At 35.4% G+C, this 13,218-nt stretch overlaps 1 protein-coding gene across 1 annotated transcript in view; it reads left to right on the top strand.

Moving 5' to 3' along the window:
• The window catches only part of LOC127843573 (tetratricopeptide repeat protein 16-like), a 41,113-nt gene that overhangs the window by 2,402 nt on the left and 25,493 nt on the right, over positions 1-13,218 (top strand). Inside the window, 3 exon segments of the mRNA XM_052373243.1 lie at positions 5,889-5,981; positions 6,734-6,871; positions 12,116-12,175. Of these exon segments, the coding sequence (XP_052229203.1) occupies positions 5,889-5,981; positions 6,734-6,871; positions 12,116-12,175 (291 nt within the window).

Raw genomic sequence — 13,218 nt, 5'->3', positions numbered from 1 at the left:
CCAATTATTATTGAAAGACCAGGGCTCTAACACATCATACATTTTTTCTTGAACGAGGCAACAAGTAATTGTACAAACTTTCAGGGTATAGTATTGTTAAAATATGCTACAAAACTTTTAGCAAGTGTCGTAAAAACTTGTTTAGCAATTCAAGTTAATACAATCAGGCTTTTCAAGCTGATGATGTGTTGTTGCACATGTAAAATACTTTTTGCACCTTTATTCAGTACCAAGGAATGTGCAATTAATGCATGAGCCTATTATATCACGATCATGACTATCAAAACAACTAATTTAAGTATTTATCTTCAGCTTCTATGGTCGGGAAGGATTTATAACAATAAACAACTTATTTTCTCACATTAATAGTGTACCTGTATTCAGACTAGTTGACCAGAAAAATCAACGTATCAGATGATACAATTACCGGCGTTAAACGAGGCAGGCATAGTTATTCTGCATCCCTTGCCTTTTAATTATGAACATGTAAAGAAAATTGATGGTCCCATAATGATTTAAGCTGGTTTAATTAAAAAATGGAAAAAAATCACTACAAATATTGATAACAATAATTGTCTGTCTATTGAATCTTAAATGATATTATTCATGTATTTTTATGCCCCGTTTGGTTCACATATAGCAGTCGCACTGTTCGTCTGTCAGTCCAATCCTTCTGTTGGTTATTCCATTTTTTGGAGGTTTTTTACACAACGCTTTCAGATATTAAGCTGGTTTATAGTATTTTAGTCTAACTACATGACCTTCACATTAAGTGTGAGTTACGTTCCTGTCCATTGATTTTTAGCAAAGTTATGGGCCTTGGATTTATAAATTTTCTCTATAATATCCGTTTTTCGGCAATTTTTTACGCAACGCTTTCAGATATTGAGCTAATGTTTTGGTATGAGTCTACCTACATGATTATCAGTTGAAGTGTGAGTTTTGTACCGGTCCATTAATTTTTTGCAATAATATGGGCCTTGGCCTTAGAAATTTTCTCTATTATCACCGTTTTCTGGCGGATTTTTACGATGCCCTTTCAGATATTGGTTCTTGGTGTGTGAGTCTACCTACATTAATTACAGATGAGGTGTGAGTTTGGTTCAGGTCCATTGATTTTTGCAAAGTTATGGGCCTTGAAGTTAACAATTTTCTCTAAAATAGCTGCTGTTCGGCTTCAAAGCGCAGAAGGAGGCATTGTGTTTCACAAACGCAGGACTTATTTTAATTGTTCAATTGTTCCTTCATGAATGATAAATGTATTAACGCTGCATGCTACGCTGCATGCTTTAAACTACGTACTTTTTAAAATGTTTTAGAGTCTGATTTTTTAAATATTTTTAATTTTAGGGTAATTTTTATTTTGAGTCATTGTGTTTATCTTGACATGCCAGATTCCAGAAAAAGCAGCTGATGCGTCAACTATCAGTTCTGACTCAAGAGTAAGATTGCCGGCAATGTGTGCCACGTGCATAACACATGTAGACTGTGGCTGTTGTGCCAATTATGTGCAGTTATATAAATGTGCATTGTCAGTGCTTTGATTATGTCTGAGTATTGTTAAAAACTATGGTCAGTTATATCCCATCATTATTCATACTGATCTTCTTATGGACCTTATTAGTGTCTGTCTGCATTTAAGTACAAAGCTTTAACTATATTTCCATAAATAAGTACATTACAATTTTATGATCTCACCTGACCACATAGTTTTCTTTGGTCTGTAAGTCCATACATGCGTTAACTTTCCCTTCTAATGACTTTTTTAAGTCTAGGCAGATTTTTATGAAAATTCATATGATTGATACTCTTTCAAATTGTTTAATTGTTTTGGTGTATTGCATATTTAAGTCAACAGAGCTGTCAATAATTTAAACATGAAAACTTCACAAATCTTCTCTGAAACGACAAGGTTCCTGGCTTTAATATTTGGTGTACAACTTTTACTTATAGTTGTCTACTTTGTTTTTTTTTAAATCATGCCTCTGGGTTCAAAAATTGCAAAGCCTTGGGGTCACATGAATTATAACGACTTGTATATCAAAATGTTTAAAAAATTTATAAAAAAGCATGACCCAGGTGTGTGATATCTTGTGTATAACATCTTATGTTGGTCCTCTAATGCGTTTGTTTCACTCGTGCCCATTGAGTTAAAATTGGGCCTGCCCTTGGGAGATATTGTTTCCCTTATATGTATGAAGTGAAAACGCAAAGCACAGGAGTTTGATATTTTGCGTTAAAAATTGAATGTTCGATCTCTACACAATTTTGTCAAATCACGCCCCGAAAGAATAAATTTGCCCCACCCTTGGCGTTTAACTTGTGTTAATGATATCTCTGCTTAGTTTGAAAATGGTGGCAGTCCGTTGAAAAAGATGGCCTCTAGGGAATGAATGTTTCCTTATATGTTTATACTATAAACTTTATAGGGAAACATTGAAGCTACATTTTTGTTCAATCTTTATGAAACTGGCTTAGAACATTTCTTGTTATGATATCTCGGCCAAGTTCAAAAATGTAATTCAGAAACATCACAAAAGCTGCTCAAAACAGTTTACTTCCTGAAATATTAAGGGATTATTTTTCAGAGACACTTAGAAATATCATATCATGGGATGTAACTGACCAGGTTGTTTGGTACGAATATTGGGTATGTGTATAATCTTGATCAAATTTTGGCTGACTCACAACTGCATGTGCATGACTGAATGAGCTATGTGTCTAAATGAGCTGGGTTCTAAGAAAACTGGGCTTTATGCATGTGGGTAAAGTGTCATCTCAGACAAGCCTGTGCAGTTGGCACGGGCAAATTAGGGACGACCCTTTCCGCTTTTCTGCAATTTGTCATTGAACAAAGTCTCTTCTAAATGAAAATCTATTTATGTGGAAAGGGTGGTCCCTGATTAGCCTGTGTTGACAGGATTATCTGAGTCAACACTGTACGCGCATTAATTAAAGCCAGTTTTCGTAGGCTCAAATATACTGTTTTTCAGGTAGCAACACTTTCTATCTTGTTTGAAGCTACTTCTTTACTCAGATGAACATCTTTACTGTTTTTAGAAACATCTGACGATAATTTAAATCTTAAGAATTACTTAGAAGCCTTTGATTTGAATCAACTTCATGTGCCATCCCATCTTTAGTTGTGCTATTGAAGAGAGGATTGTGGTTTGAATTACATGGATGCAGTAATTAACTACAAAATGAAGTCTTCATTCATTTTAAAGGGACATTAAAATATCTTAAGAATTATCAAAAGGAATTTCATCATTTAAAAAACCTATTATGTATTTGGTTTGAACTTTATGAGTTACACTAATGTTGGTTGTTGTTGTTAACACAACAAAATCTTTTGCTCAACAAATGTGCAGTGAATGGATGGAAATTACTAAACATTTTTCTTTGTCTACAGAATACATTTTTATAATGATTTTGTTTGTTTTGTACATATCTGCTACTTCTTTGCCCTTAAAACTATATCAAATAGCTAGCTGTGCATGATTTCTCTTCACTTTATATATCTAGGTTCATATATAAATATAAATACTTGAGTGTGTGCATACTATTTATATATTGAAAACATTGAATACAACAAGAGATATTTACAGTTTTTTTGGTTACAGTATTTACATATAAACACATTTTTTAATGAACTGTGCTATGTTAGTAAGAAAGATTGATACATCAGTGATATCATTGAATAGATTTAATAGATTTTTTCTCACTCAAACATTAAATTTATGTCAATGTTTATACAAAACGATAAAATACAAAATCCTAAGAATTGTCATTTTTAGCTCAAAGTGCTCAAGGTGAGCTTTTGTGATGACCCTATGTCTGTCGGTGTGTAGTGTGCGTTGTAAACTTGTATCTAGACTATTTGAATCTGGGTCACATGCATCCAAAAACATGATCACCATGTCAAATATTAGAAAACCTTGTTACCACACTAGAGACTACATTCATGACTCAATCTTGATAAAAGGGGTCCCAATAATTTACTTGACATTTTCTAGGCCAAGTACAAATCTGGGTCACATGCATCCAAAAACTGGGTCACCAGGTTATATCATATAAAACCTTGTGACAACTCTAGAGGCCACATTTATGACTCAATCTCAATATAGCTCGGCAACTATGTATATATTAACAATATCTATGTGAGCTTGAATCTGGTTGATGTATGTTAAACAAATATGTCAAAATGTCAACTCTTAAAACATCTTTTTAGCACTCTTGAAAAAAGCATTTATGTCTTGATCTTAATTAAACTTGGTCAGAAGGTGTGTCTTGATATTTTCAAGGCTTAGTTTGAATCTGGGTCACATTAATTCAAAAACTAGGTCAACACATTGAAACATAGAAAAAGCTTGTTATCACTTTCCTGGCAATTTTTATTATTCAATCTTTAAGAAACGGGGTCAAAATGTTTACTTTTACAATTCCTAGGCGATATTTGAATCAGGGTCACATGCATAAAAATAATCAGTCATTAGGTATAATCTTAGAAAAACTTTGTGACCACTTTAGAAACCACATTTATGACTCAATCTTGATAAAACGCAGTCAGGATGGTTATCTTGACATTATCTAGGATGAGTTCAAATCCTGGTTTTGTTTGTCTATAAAAGTATTTCATCAGGTCAATCTGACAAAAATCTTGTTACCACATTTGATGCAACATTTTGGTCAATTTTGAGTCTGGGGCAATTGCGTCTTAAAACTTGGTCACCAGTTAAATTCTTTAAAAACAAATGTACCACATTTGTGATACAAAAAACTTGACGAAACTTGGTCACAATTTTTATCTTGAAACTATGAATGGCATGTTTGAATCTGGTTCCAGTGCAGTCAAAAACTGCTGTCCCCTGGTTGAGTCTTCAACAATTGCTGTCCCTGAACTTGGCTAAGGGCTTAAGGTCCATGAGTGCCCTCTTATTTGTTTTCAGTCCCCTACCAGTGAAACCGGAGGGGACTTGTGGTTTGCGCCCTGTGAGTCTGTCTGTCACACTTTTCTAGATCCTGCTATAACTTAAAAAGTTCTTTATATTTTTTCATGAAACTTGAAACATGGACAGGTGGCAATATGGAGATTATGCAGGTCATTTCATTTTGTTCCTACGTCAAGAATTCTGGTTACTATGGCAACAAATAGACTAGAAATATTGCTAAAAATGGTGGATCCTGCGATAACTTAATAAGTTCTTTATATTTTTTCATGAAACTTGAAACATGGATAGATGGCAATATGGAGATTATGCACGTCATTTCATTTTGTTCCTACGTCAATAATTGTAGTTGCTATGGCAACAAATAGTCTAGAAATATTGCTGAAAATGGTGGAGTTTCACCGGTAAGGGGACTTATATTGCTTGGCAATAGTCTTGTTGTTTTTGTTTTTATAAATCTTAACACAAGTAAGTTAAATTCATACAGTTGTCATAGAAGGTTGGAAATTTCCAGTGAATATAGTAATATGATTGTATGAAGATTATGATTTAATCCTTACTAATGGATTAATTGAGTAGCTTGTTAGTGTTCCCTGAGCGTATGATTGTGCACTAAATATGTTTGCTATTTGTAGTGTTCCAGTCGATTCCTGTGTGTTATGTGGTAATTGAGCTGTGTTCTGGGAAAACTTGGCTTAATTCATATGTGTATAGTGTCATCCCAGATGAGCTTGTGCACAAGCTAATCAGGAACAACACTTTCCGCTTTTATGCAATTTTTCTTATAAACGAAGTCTCTTCTAAAAAAAAAGTCTAGGTGGAAAGTGTGGTGACGCTGTAGGCACAGACTAATCTGGGAGGACACTTTAGGCACATTCATTAAGCCCATTTTTCCCAGAATGAGACCCATATGCACTCTGATAGAGAGGACTGTTACAGGTGACTGAGGACCCTAACCAGGTGAATGTGCACCAGTTCTACCCACAGCTCGAACACCAGTTCATGAAGGGACATGGCGGCCATGGCGACCAGGTGAGCATATGCCCTCAACACAGGCTGCTATAAAGGGGTGCAGTGCTTCTTTCTGACTGTTCCATTGTCCTACACTCTCCATACAACTCATCTTTCCAGCATATGTGTCTTGCTCTGGGAAAACAGAGCTGCATGTGTGTATAGTATCATCCCAGATAAGCATGTGTATTCTGCAGAGGCTTGTCAGGGAGGAAACTTTCCTCTTTTAAGGAATTTTTCATTGAAAGGAAGTCTCTTAACAAAATTCCAGGTGAAGTGGAAAGTGGCATACCTGATTAGCCCGTGGGGACTGCACAGGCTTATCTGTGACCATACTTTATGCACATGAATTGAAACCATTTTTCCCAGAGCAAGGCTCATTAATATTAGTCAAAAAAATAAGGCATTTGTTACTTTCAATAAGGCATTTGTTACTTTCAATAAGGCATTTGTTACTTTCAATAATGCATTTGTTACTTTCACAATACTCTACACATAATTGTTAATATTTATAATTACTGGTATGTTTTGTGACTTGAAATGCTCAACTGTGTGGAAAAAGCTTTTTTTAGTATATATTACATTTTGGAATTATATTTCACAGTTATATAATTCCTTAAGGGTTTTCATATCTTTCTAAAGTAACAATAATATTGTGAAATTGTTGTGTATGACATGAAACAAAAAAGCAAATTTCAGATTTTCATAAATACATTTTGGCATTCAAATACAATCTCAATGCCTATGTTGATATTTTGTCCATATCTCATTAGAGACTGGCTATAGCTGGCAGTGTGTCATCAGGCTGGGTACCGGACTCTGCCATGGACAGCAGGGCACTGGTTCCCAGTACCAACTCAGCAGGGACACCCTGGTCCAAGGATGATGAGAACAACTCATCCGACCCACAGGTAGCTGGCTTATGCACATTCCTGGGGACCTCAAGAGTAGGGTACATAAACATTCCTGAGGACCACAGGGGTAGAGAAAATACACATTCCTGGGGACCACAGGGGTAGGGTTAATATGCATTCCTGGGAACTGCAGTGGAAGAGCAAAAATATATATGTGGCTGCAAAAGCAATTTTGACCCATTTGGTCAAAAAATGACATTTTGAGATATCATCATTTTCTGGTAGGGTATAGTTTGGGGAATTAAAATATGAAATTTGGTGCAAAAAATCCTAGTATTTTTCATTATACAGCCTTTTTCATAAACACAGTGTATGAAATTAATAAAGTGCAAGTCTAAAATGAGTTTATTTTTATTGCTCATATACTACTCATTTAATCACAATAAATACAATATTTTGCATAGAAAAAGAAATAAACATACCGTGTAATCCAACAGGAAGTGTGTGTTTGTTGACAAGGTCAAACGGTTAATGAAATACTCGGTAAATATGTCCTAGTTTACAATAAACTGCAAATTATGTTGAGTAACGACTGCCAATAATTTTCACTTCGTCTAATGCGATCTGACATGTCATTTCATGCTTATTTGATAGAGTATTTAAAAATTAATTGCGAGAAAATATCGCGCAAAACAGTACGTCAACTTCTTCCTGATTTTTGTCTGAAATGACGTCAGCGCCAAATGGGTCAAAATCCCTTGTGCGGCCACATATATATTCCTGGGGACCACAGGGGAAGAGCACATACATATTCCTGCAGACCACAGGGGTAGGGCATATACACATTTCAGGGGACCACAGGGTTCAAGCACATACTCATTCCTGGGGACCATAGGGGTAGGGCACATACACATTTTGGGGGACCATAGGGGTAGGGCACATACACATTTTGGGGGACCACAGGGGTAGGGCACATACACATTTTGGGGGACCACAGGGGTAGGGCACATACACATTTTTGGGAAACACAGGGGTACACAATATGCACAGTGTTTATGCGGTGGCTTTGCTGATTCATATTCACAAAACATTTGTAAAAAAATATAAAAATCACAGTTTGAAAATGTTTGTTAGCATAATCAGTGCATACTAGGCAAGTATGCTATTGTTGTTGTTAGCTACTGCAGTAAATGTATATGGTGTATTGTAAGTGCTTTTGATTGCAGGAATGTCCAACCAGACACTAATGTCTTGATTGCATTAAATATGAGCAGCCGTCTGAGAAAACTGGGCTTAATTCATGTTCATAAAATGTCATCCTGTACATAAAATGTCATCCCAGATTAGCCTATGCAGTTCATACATTTTTTTTTATGGAAGTCACTTACAAACGAAAATACAGTTTATACAGAAAGGTTTATCCCTGATTAGCCTTGGACAAGACTTTCTGTCTAGACTGGATTTCTATTAGAAGAGACTTAGCATAAACAAAAAAATCCATAAAAGGGCACAGGCTATTCTGGGATGACACTTTATGCACATGGATTAAGCCCAGTTTTCCCAGAGAATGTCTAATATATCTGTTTAAAAATGAAGTGATTATGGTTCATAAGCACTAAATGACATAAAAAGGACAACTTGAATGAAGAAATCCTGCAAGCAAAAAACTGAAAGATTAGCATATTGAGGGCATTAGTATCCAAACCATTTGAATAATAATTTTTTCAGACTGTATTAATTGGTTGACGAATAATTGAGTCAAATAATTATGACAACCATAGTAAGAATTTGACTATGACCATTGGTAAAAAGAATAGAAAAATAAGTGACATATAATTTGATCAACTTCATTGGACCACAACTGAATAAAATGAGTCTTATTGTGGGAAAAATGGACTTAATGCATTTGTAAAGTGACATCCCAGATTAGCCTGGAACTTTTAAGGAAGTCACTTTTTAATGAACATCCAGTTTAGGCAGAATGTTTTGTTCCTGATAAGCCTGTGTAGACTGCACAGGCTAATCTATGATGACACTTTATGCACATAATTTAAGCCCAGTTTTCCCTCCAATAACAAGGTTCATATAGTTAAAAAAAGTGTTTTGTAGTCCCAAACTGTTCACAATATTATCAGCCCTGGTAATTTTTCGGCGTAGCTGTATTAAGCCAGCTTTCACCTTACCTGACCTTTGTAAGTGTCCAGTAAAATTTCCCGCGGCTAGGTACGAATGAATACACTTCATTTATTCCATTGGCTGATTTGAGTATGTATACCACCAGAACATTGGAAACATATCCGCGTCTTTGTAACACTGTTTTACTGCATGAAACAATTTTATCTCTAATGAAAAGGCTTAATAGATATAACAGTTTTACACTCAATTCTGGACATCAATACAGTTTGTGCGTGCACCTTTTATTTTCAGAGGATTGCCAGGGCAAAAGCGTTTATACTTGAAGGCTATGTTCTCATATTTAGTACTTACTTCCATATTCCTTTCAACATGTTAACATGTAAAAGTATAAAGAGCAGTGGAAGCGAGGCCTCACTTTAATGCATTGCATTTCAACCTGCGAGGTATCGGGTCAGTTCGCGGCCAGTGTGTGAATGTCAGAGTTTATATACAGGTCATCACCAGAGTTCGCAGCCAGTAAAATAATCGTTATATAATAAAGACGCTATCCGTGAACTAGGTGACCTGAAATTTTCTTTAGACCAGAAATATCTTAAATGAAGATATTCAGCAATATAATTATGGTATGTCAATAATAGATTCTTTATGTGTTTTCAACAATACAATGATAAATATGGAAGAACGCGCCTATAAATACGGATACTTCGTGTGTGGCCGGTTGACTCATATGTTTTAATTTCACTTCCATTCTTCTTTTGGTTTTCTGTTTTGTATCTATAGTTTTATGACCAGCAATATGTAATAGTGTAAAATAAGCTGCAAAAACTCCGCGTAACATCCCATACTGCGTGTGATGCAGCTAAGAACTGCACAGAAAAAGACATTCGCTATCCTTGATCTCATTCATCAACGCCGTATATCTTTTTTAAAGATATTTCTTGTCAGTCTTAGTCCTGAATTCAGGCTAATAAAATCAGACTTCTCCTTTTATGTTTATATTGAATTAACACATTGCAGGCTATGAAACATAAGAATTTTAAGCATGGGAATTGTTAGTCATAGCCAGCCCTGTATTTTAATATACCAATTTATATCATCCAATCAGCTGTGGTCATTTGAACCACTTGGTCGTGTCATAGTCCACTACAATGACCTGCATGCGCATAGACATTGTTAAATAATTAGTACAACAATTAAATATGCTAAAAATAATTTTCTTAATGTTCTCTGATGATTATCAAAAACATTTGAACTGTTGAATTTTATCTTCTCAAAAACACACACTCTTAAGTCTTGATTATTGACACTTAATGAACACTTATGCATTCTAAATATATTGTGATTTAATATGCTATTGTTACAACAAAAATGATTAAAAAATAATTAATTTATCACATTCTGTACTTTTTTCCCAACCAGTGCAAATATTTAATTAGCAAAAATGTGTAAGGCAATATTTTGAGTGTATTAATTGGATACAATTCTATGACTACCCATTTTGCAGTATGGTATTTGCGTGGAGTGACATCCTCAATTTGAAATCAATAGACAACATTTCTTAACTAGGAAAAATGTTAAGTACAGTCGAAACTGACCTAACGGCCACCTGAATTTACCGGTCACCTGCAGACAACGGTCAGTCTGGAATCCCCCCGACGAAAAACACTTTATATTACACCTGAATTTAACGGCCACCTGTCCATAACGGCCAACGGCCACTATATTCAACTCCGAAATTCATGTTTGAACTGAAATCAACGGTCACGCGTCAGTCGTCTCGAGTCGCGAAAATTAAAAACACTGCACATTATTTGTCCGTCTATGTTGCGGTTAAAGCGTTTTATAGCGGTAATTGCATTTGATATTATAAAAGCGGCTCGCTGCGAGTAAACAAATAATAAGGTGTTGAGAAGTTTTGTTTTCCGGGAAAAATTGTGGGGGTTTCTTTAACAGAAAATATGTCAGAGTTTTTGACACGTTTAAAGTAATAATCGCTAATTAAATGACCGCTAATTAGTACATTGTACTTACAACATTGAGTATCGATTTTAAAATACCATTTCGGATCATTCTTTAAAAGAGCTTTCTAGCGTTCACAACACTTCTAAAAGCAATCGAAATAATAAATCACGGAATAACAATGAGTGGTAAACGTAAGTTCCTCACATAAGAGGAGCGAGTCAAGTGTTTGAAACTATTTGAATCTGGAAAAAGTTCGCGTGTAATAGCAAGTGAGCTCTGTGTTGGACGTACGCAAATGCAGAGTGTGCTTAAGCGTAAGCGAGAAATTATGGAGGAGTATGATTTGAATGCAAATGTGAGTTTGAAGGGTTGTGTTTTGTATGAGGTTGTTGAATTAAAATGCTTTTTGTGTGATGTTTGCGTACGAATAAATTTAAACAAACTTGTTGCGTCTTTTTCTTTGAATTAGAACGGTACAATATCACCGTACTATCGGTTTATGAAAGCGAATCTGCTTTTTAGACTTGTACGGACGTGACGTCAACGGCACGTGACAAGTTTTATTAACTGAATGATCGAGATGCATGGTTAAACAATTATACTAGCGTTGATAAAGTCATTGCTTTAGTTTAATAACAATATGAAATTAAATCAATCTATAAAATATTATTTTGTATTATTCAATGTAAGTAAATTCTGTTATTATGCTTAGTTAACGGCATGAGCATTTGTTTAACACTGTATGCAAACGACTGGGTGGGGTAACGACGTAGCAATACTACCAATTGACAAACTATCTTAAAATTGTGAACCGAATTCAACGGTCACCTGTGGACAACGGTCACTTTGGTCATTTCCCTTGACTGACCGCTGAATTCAGGTTTGACTGTATATCATGAAATGGCTTTGGTGTCATATCCTTTATATATGAGCCTTGCTCTGGAAAAATGGGGCTTAATGCATGTGCATAAAGTGTTGACCCAGATTAGCTTGTGCAGTCTGCATATGCTTATTAGGGATGACACTTATGCCTAGACAGGATTTTGTCTCTAGGTACTGCATACACTAATCTGGGATGACACTTTGCGCACAAGCCCCATTTTCCCAGAGTGAGTCTTATGTATTGGTGCATAAGACTGGTTATTGGAATGGTGTACCATATGTTACATCTCATGTATTGAGTTTTTTAGTAAATATGTTTAGTTCACGTATCTCATGGAGCGTTGGAGACAAAGTGTCGAGCATGAGAGTAGAATGAGTAGGGTGAGTGGGTTACTGCCCTTGACTTGTCTCCCTTAAATTGTCTCCTTGGATTTTTCTCCCTGGATTTGTCTCCCTTGTTTGTCTCCCTTTACAACTAATACTTGTTTGTATCCTGATCTGGTCATGCTGGTCTTTACACACATACACACAGATGCATTAATCTTTATACGTAATTAGAAAAAATGTGTGTATCTGTGAACTAGCAGCTTTAATAGCATTGTTCTTAAAAACATTTACATTTACTTTCTGTTCACTAATAATTTTCCTTCAAACAAGCGTTTTGATTAATGAAGTTTATTTGATTTGTCTCTTGCCAACTAACAATAAATATATTTCAGGTTTATTTGTATGTTATTCAGAATTCACTTGTCCGTCCTTCCGTATGTACATACTTTAGTACATAAGACATCATTAAGCTTGTGTAATAAACTGCTCTTTAACTGCTGGGTGGATTTGGATAAAACTTTCACATCTCACTGACCTAAACATGCAGATGATCTCAAATGAATTGGGGTTGCGACCAGTTTTTGCAGATTTATGACCCTTTGTCTGTTTTTCCTCTTTAGATTATTTAATTTGTTAAAAAATTATAGACTCATCCCTTATTTATTTGCTTGGCAGATTTGGCAACTGCATGACTAAAATGTGCAGAGGTTCTTAAATTAAGGAATTGTAACTGCAACACTTTTTGGGGAATTATTGATGAATTTGTGTGAATAGGCAAGTCTTCTTTAATTGATTGGTGATTTGTCCAAACAGGTGTTGGGGATGCATTAGTGTCTACATGTGACAGCTTTCAGCTTAGCTGGACCCTATGCCTGGCGTCTGTTGTTGGGCAATGTGTTTGGTCAAATTGTATTTGGTTTACTTCTAGAGAGGCCATATGTTGTATCCAATCTTGATGAAACTTGGTCAGAATGTTTTAAAAGTCCTTAATACCACTCCACGTGGCACATGTATGAATTAATCTTATTGAACTTTGTTAGAATGTTTATCTTGACTATGTAGTGGCCTTGTTTGAATTTGTTAAAGTGAAAAACTTG

The sequence above is a fragment of the Dreissena polymorpha genome, chromosome 9 (assembly GCF_020536995.1).
Source record: "Dreissena polymorpha isolate Duluth1 chromosome 9, UMN_Dpol_1.0, whole genome shotgun sequence".
NCBI classification, from domain to species: Eukaryota; Metazoa; Mollusca; class Bivalvia; order Myida; family Dreissenidae; genus Dreissena; species Dreissena polymorpha.
This window is presented reverse-complemented; position numbering and strand designations above follow the sequence as displayed.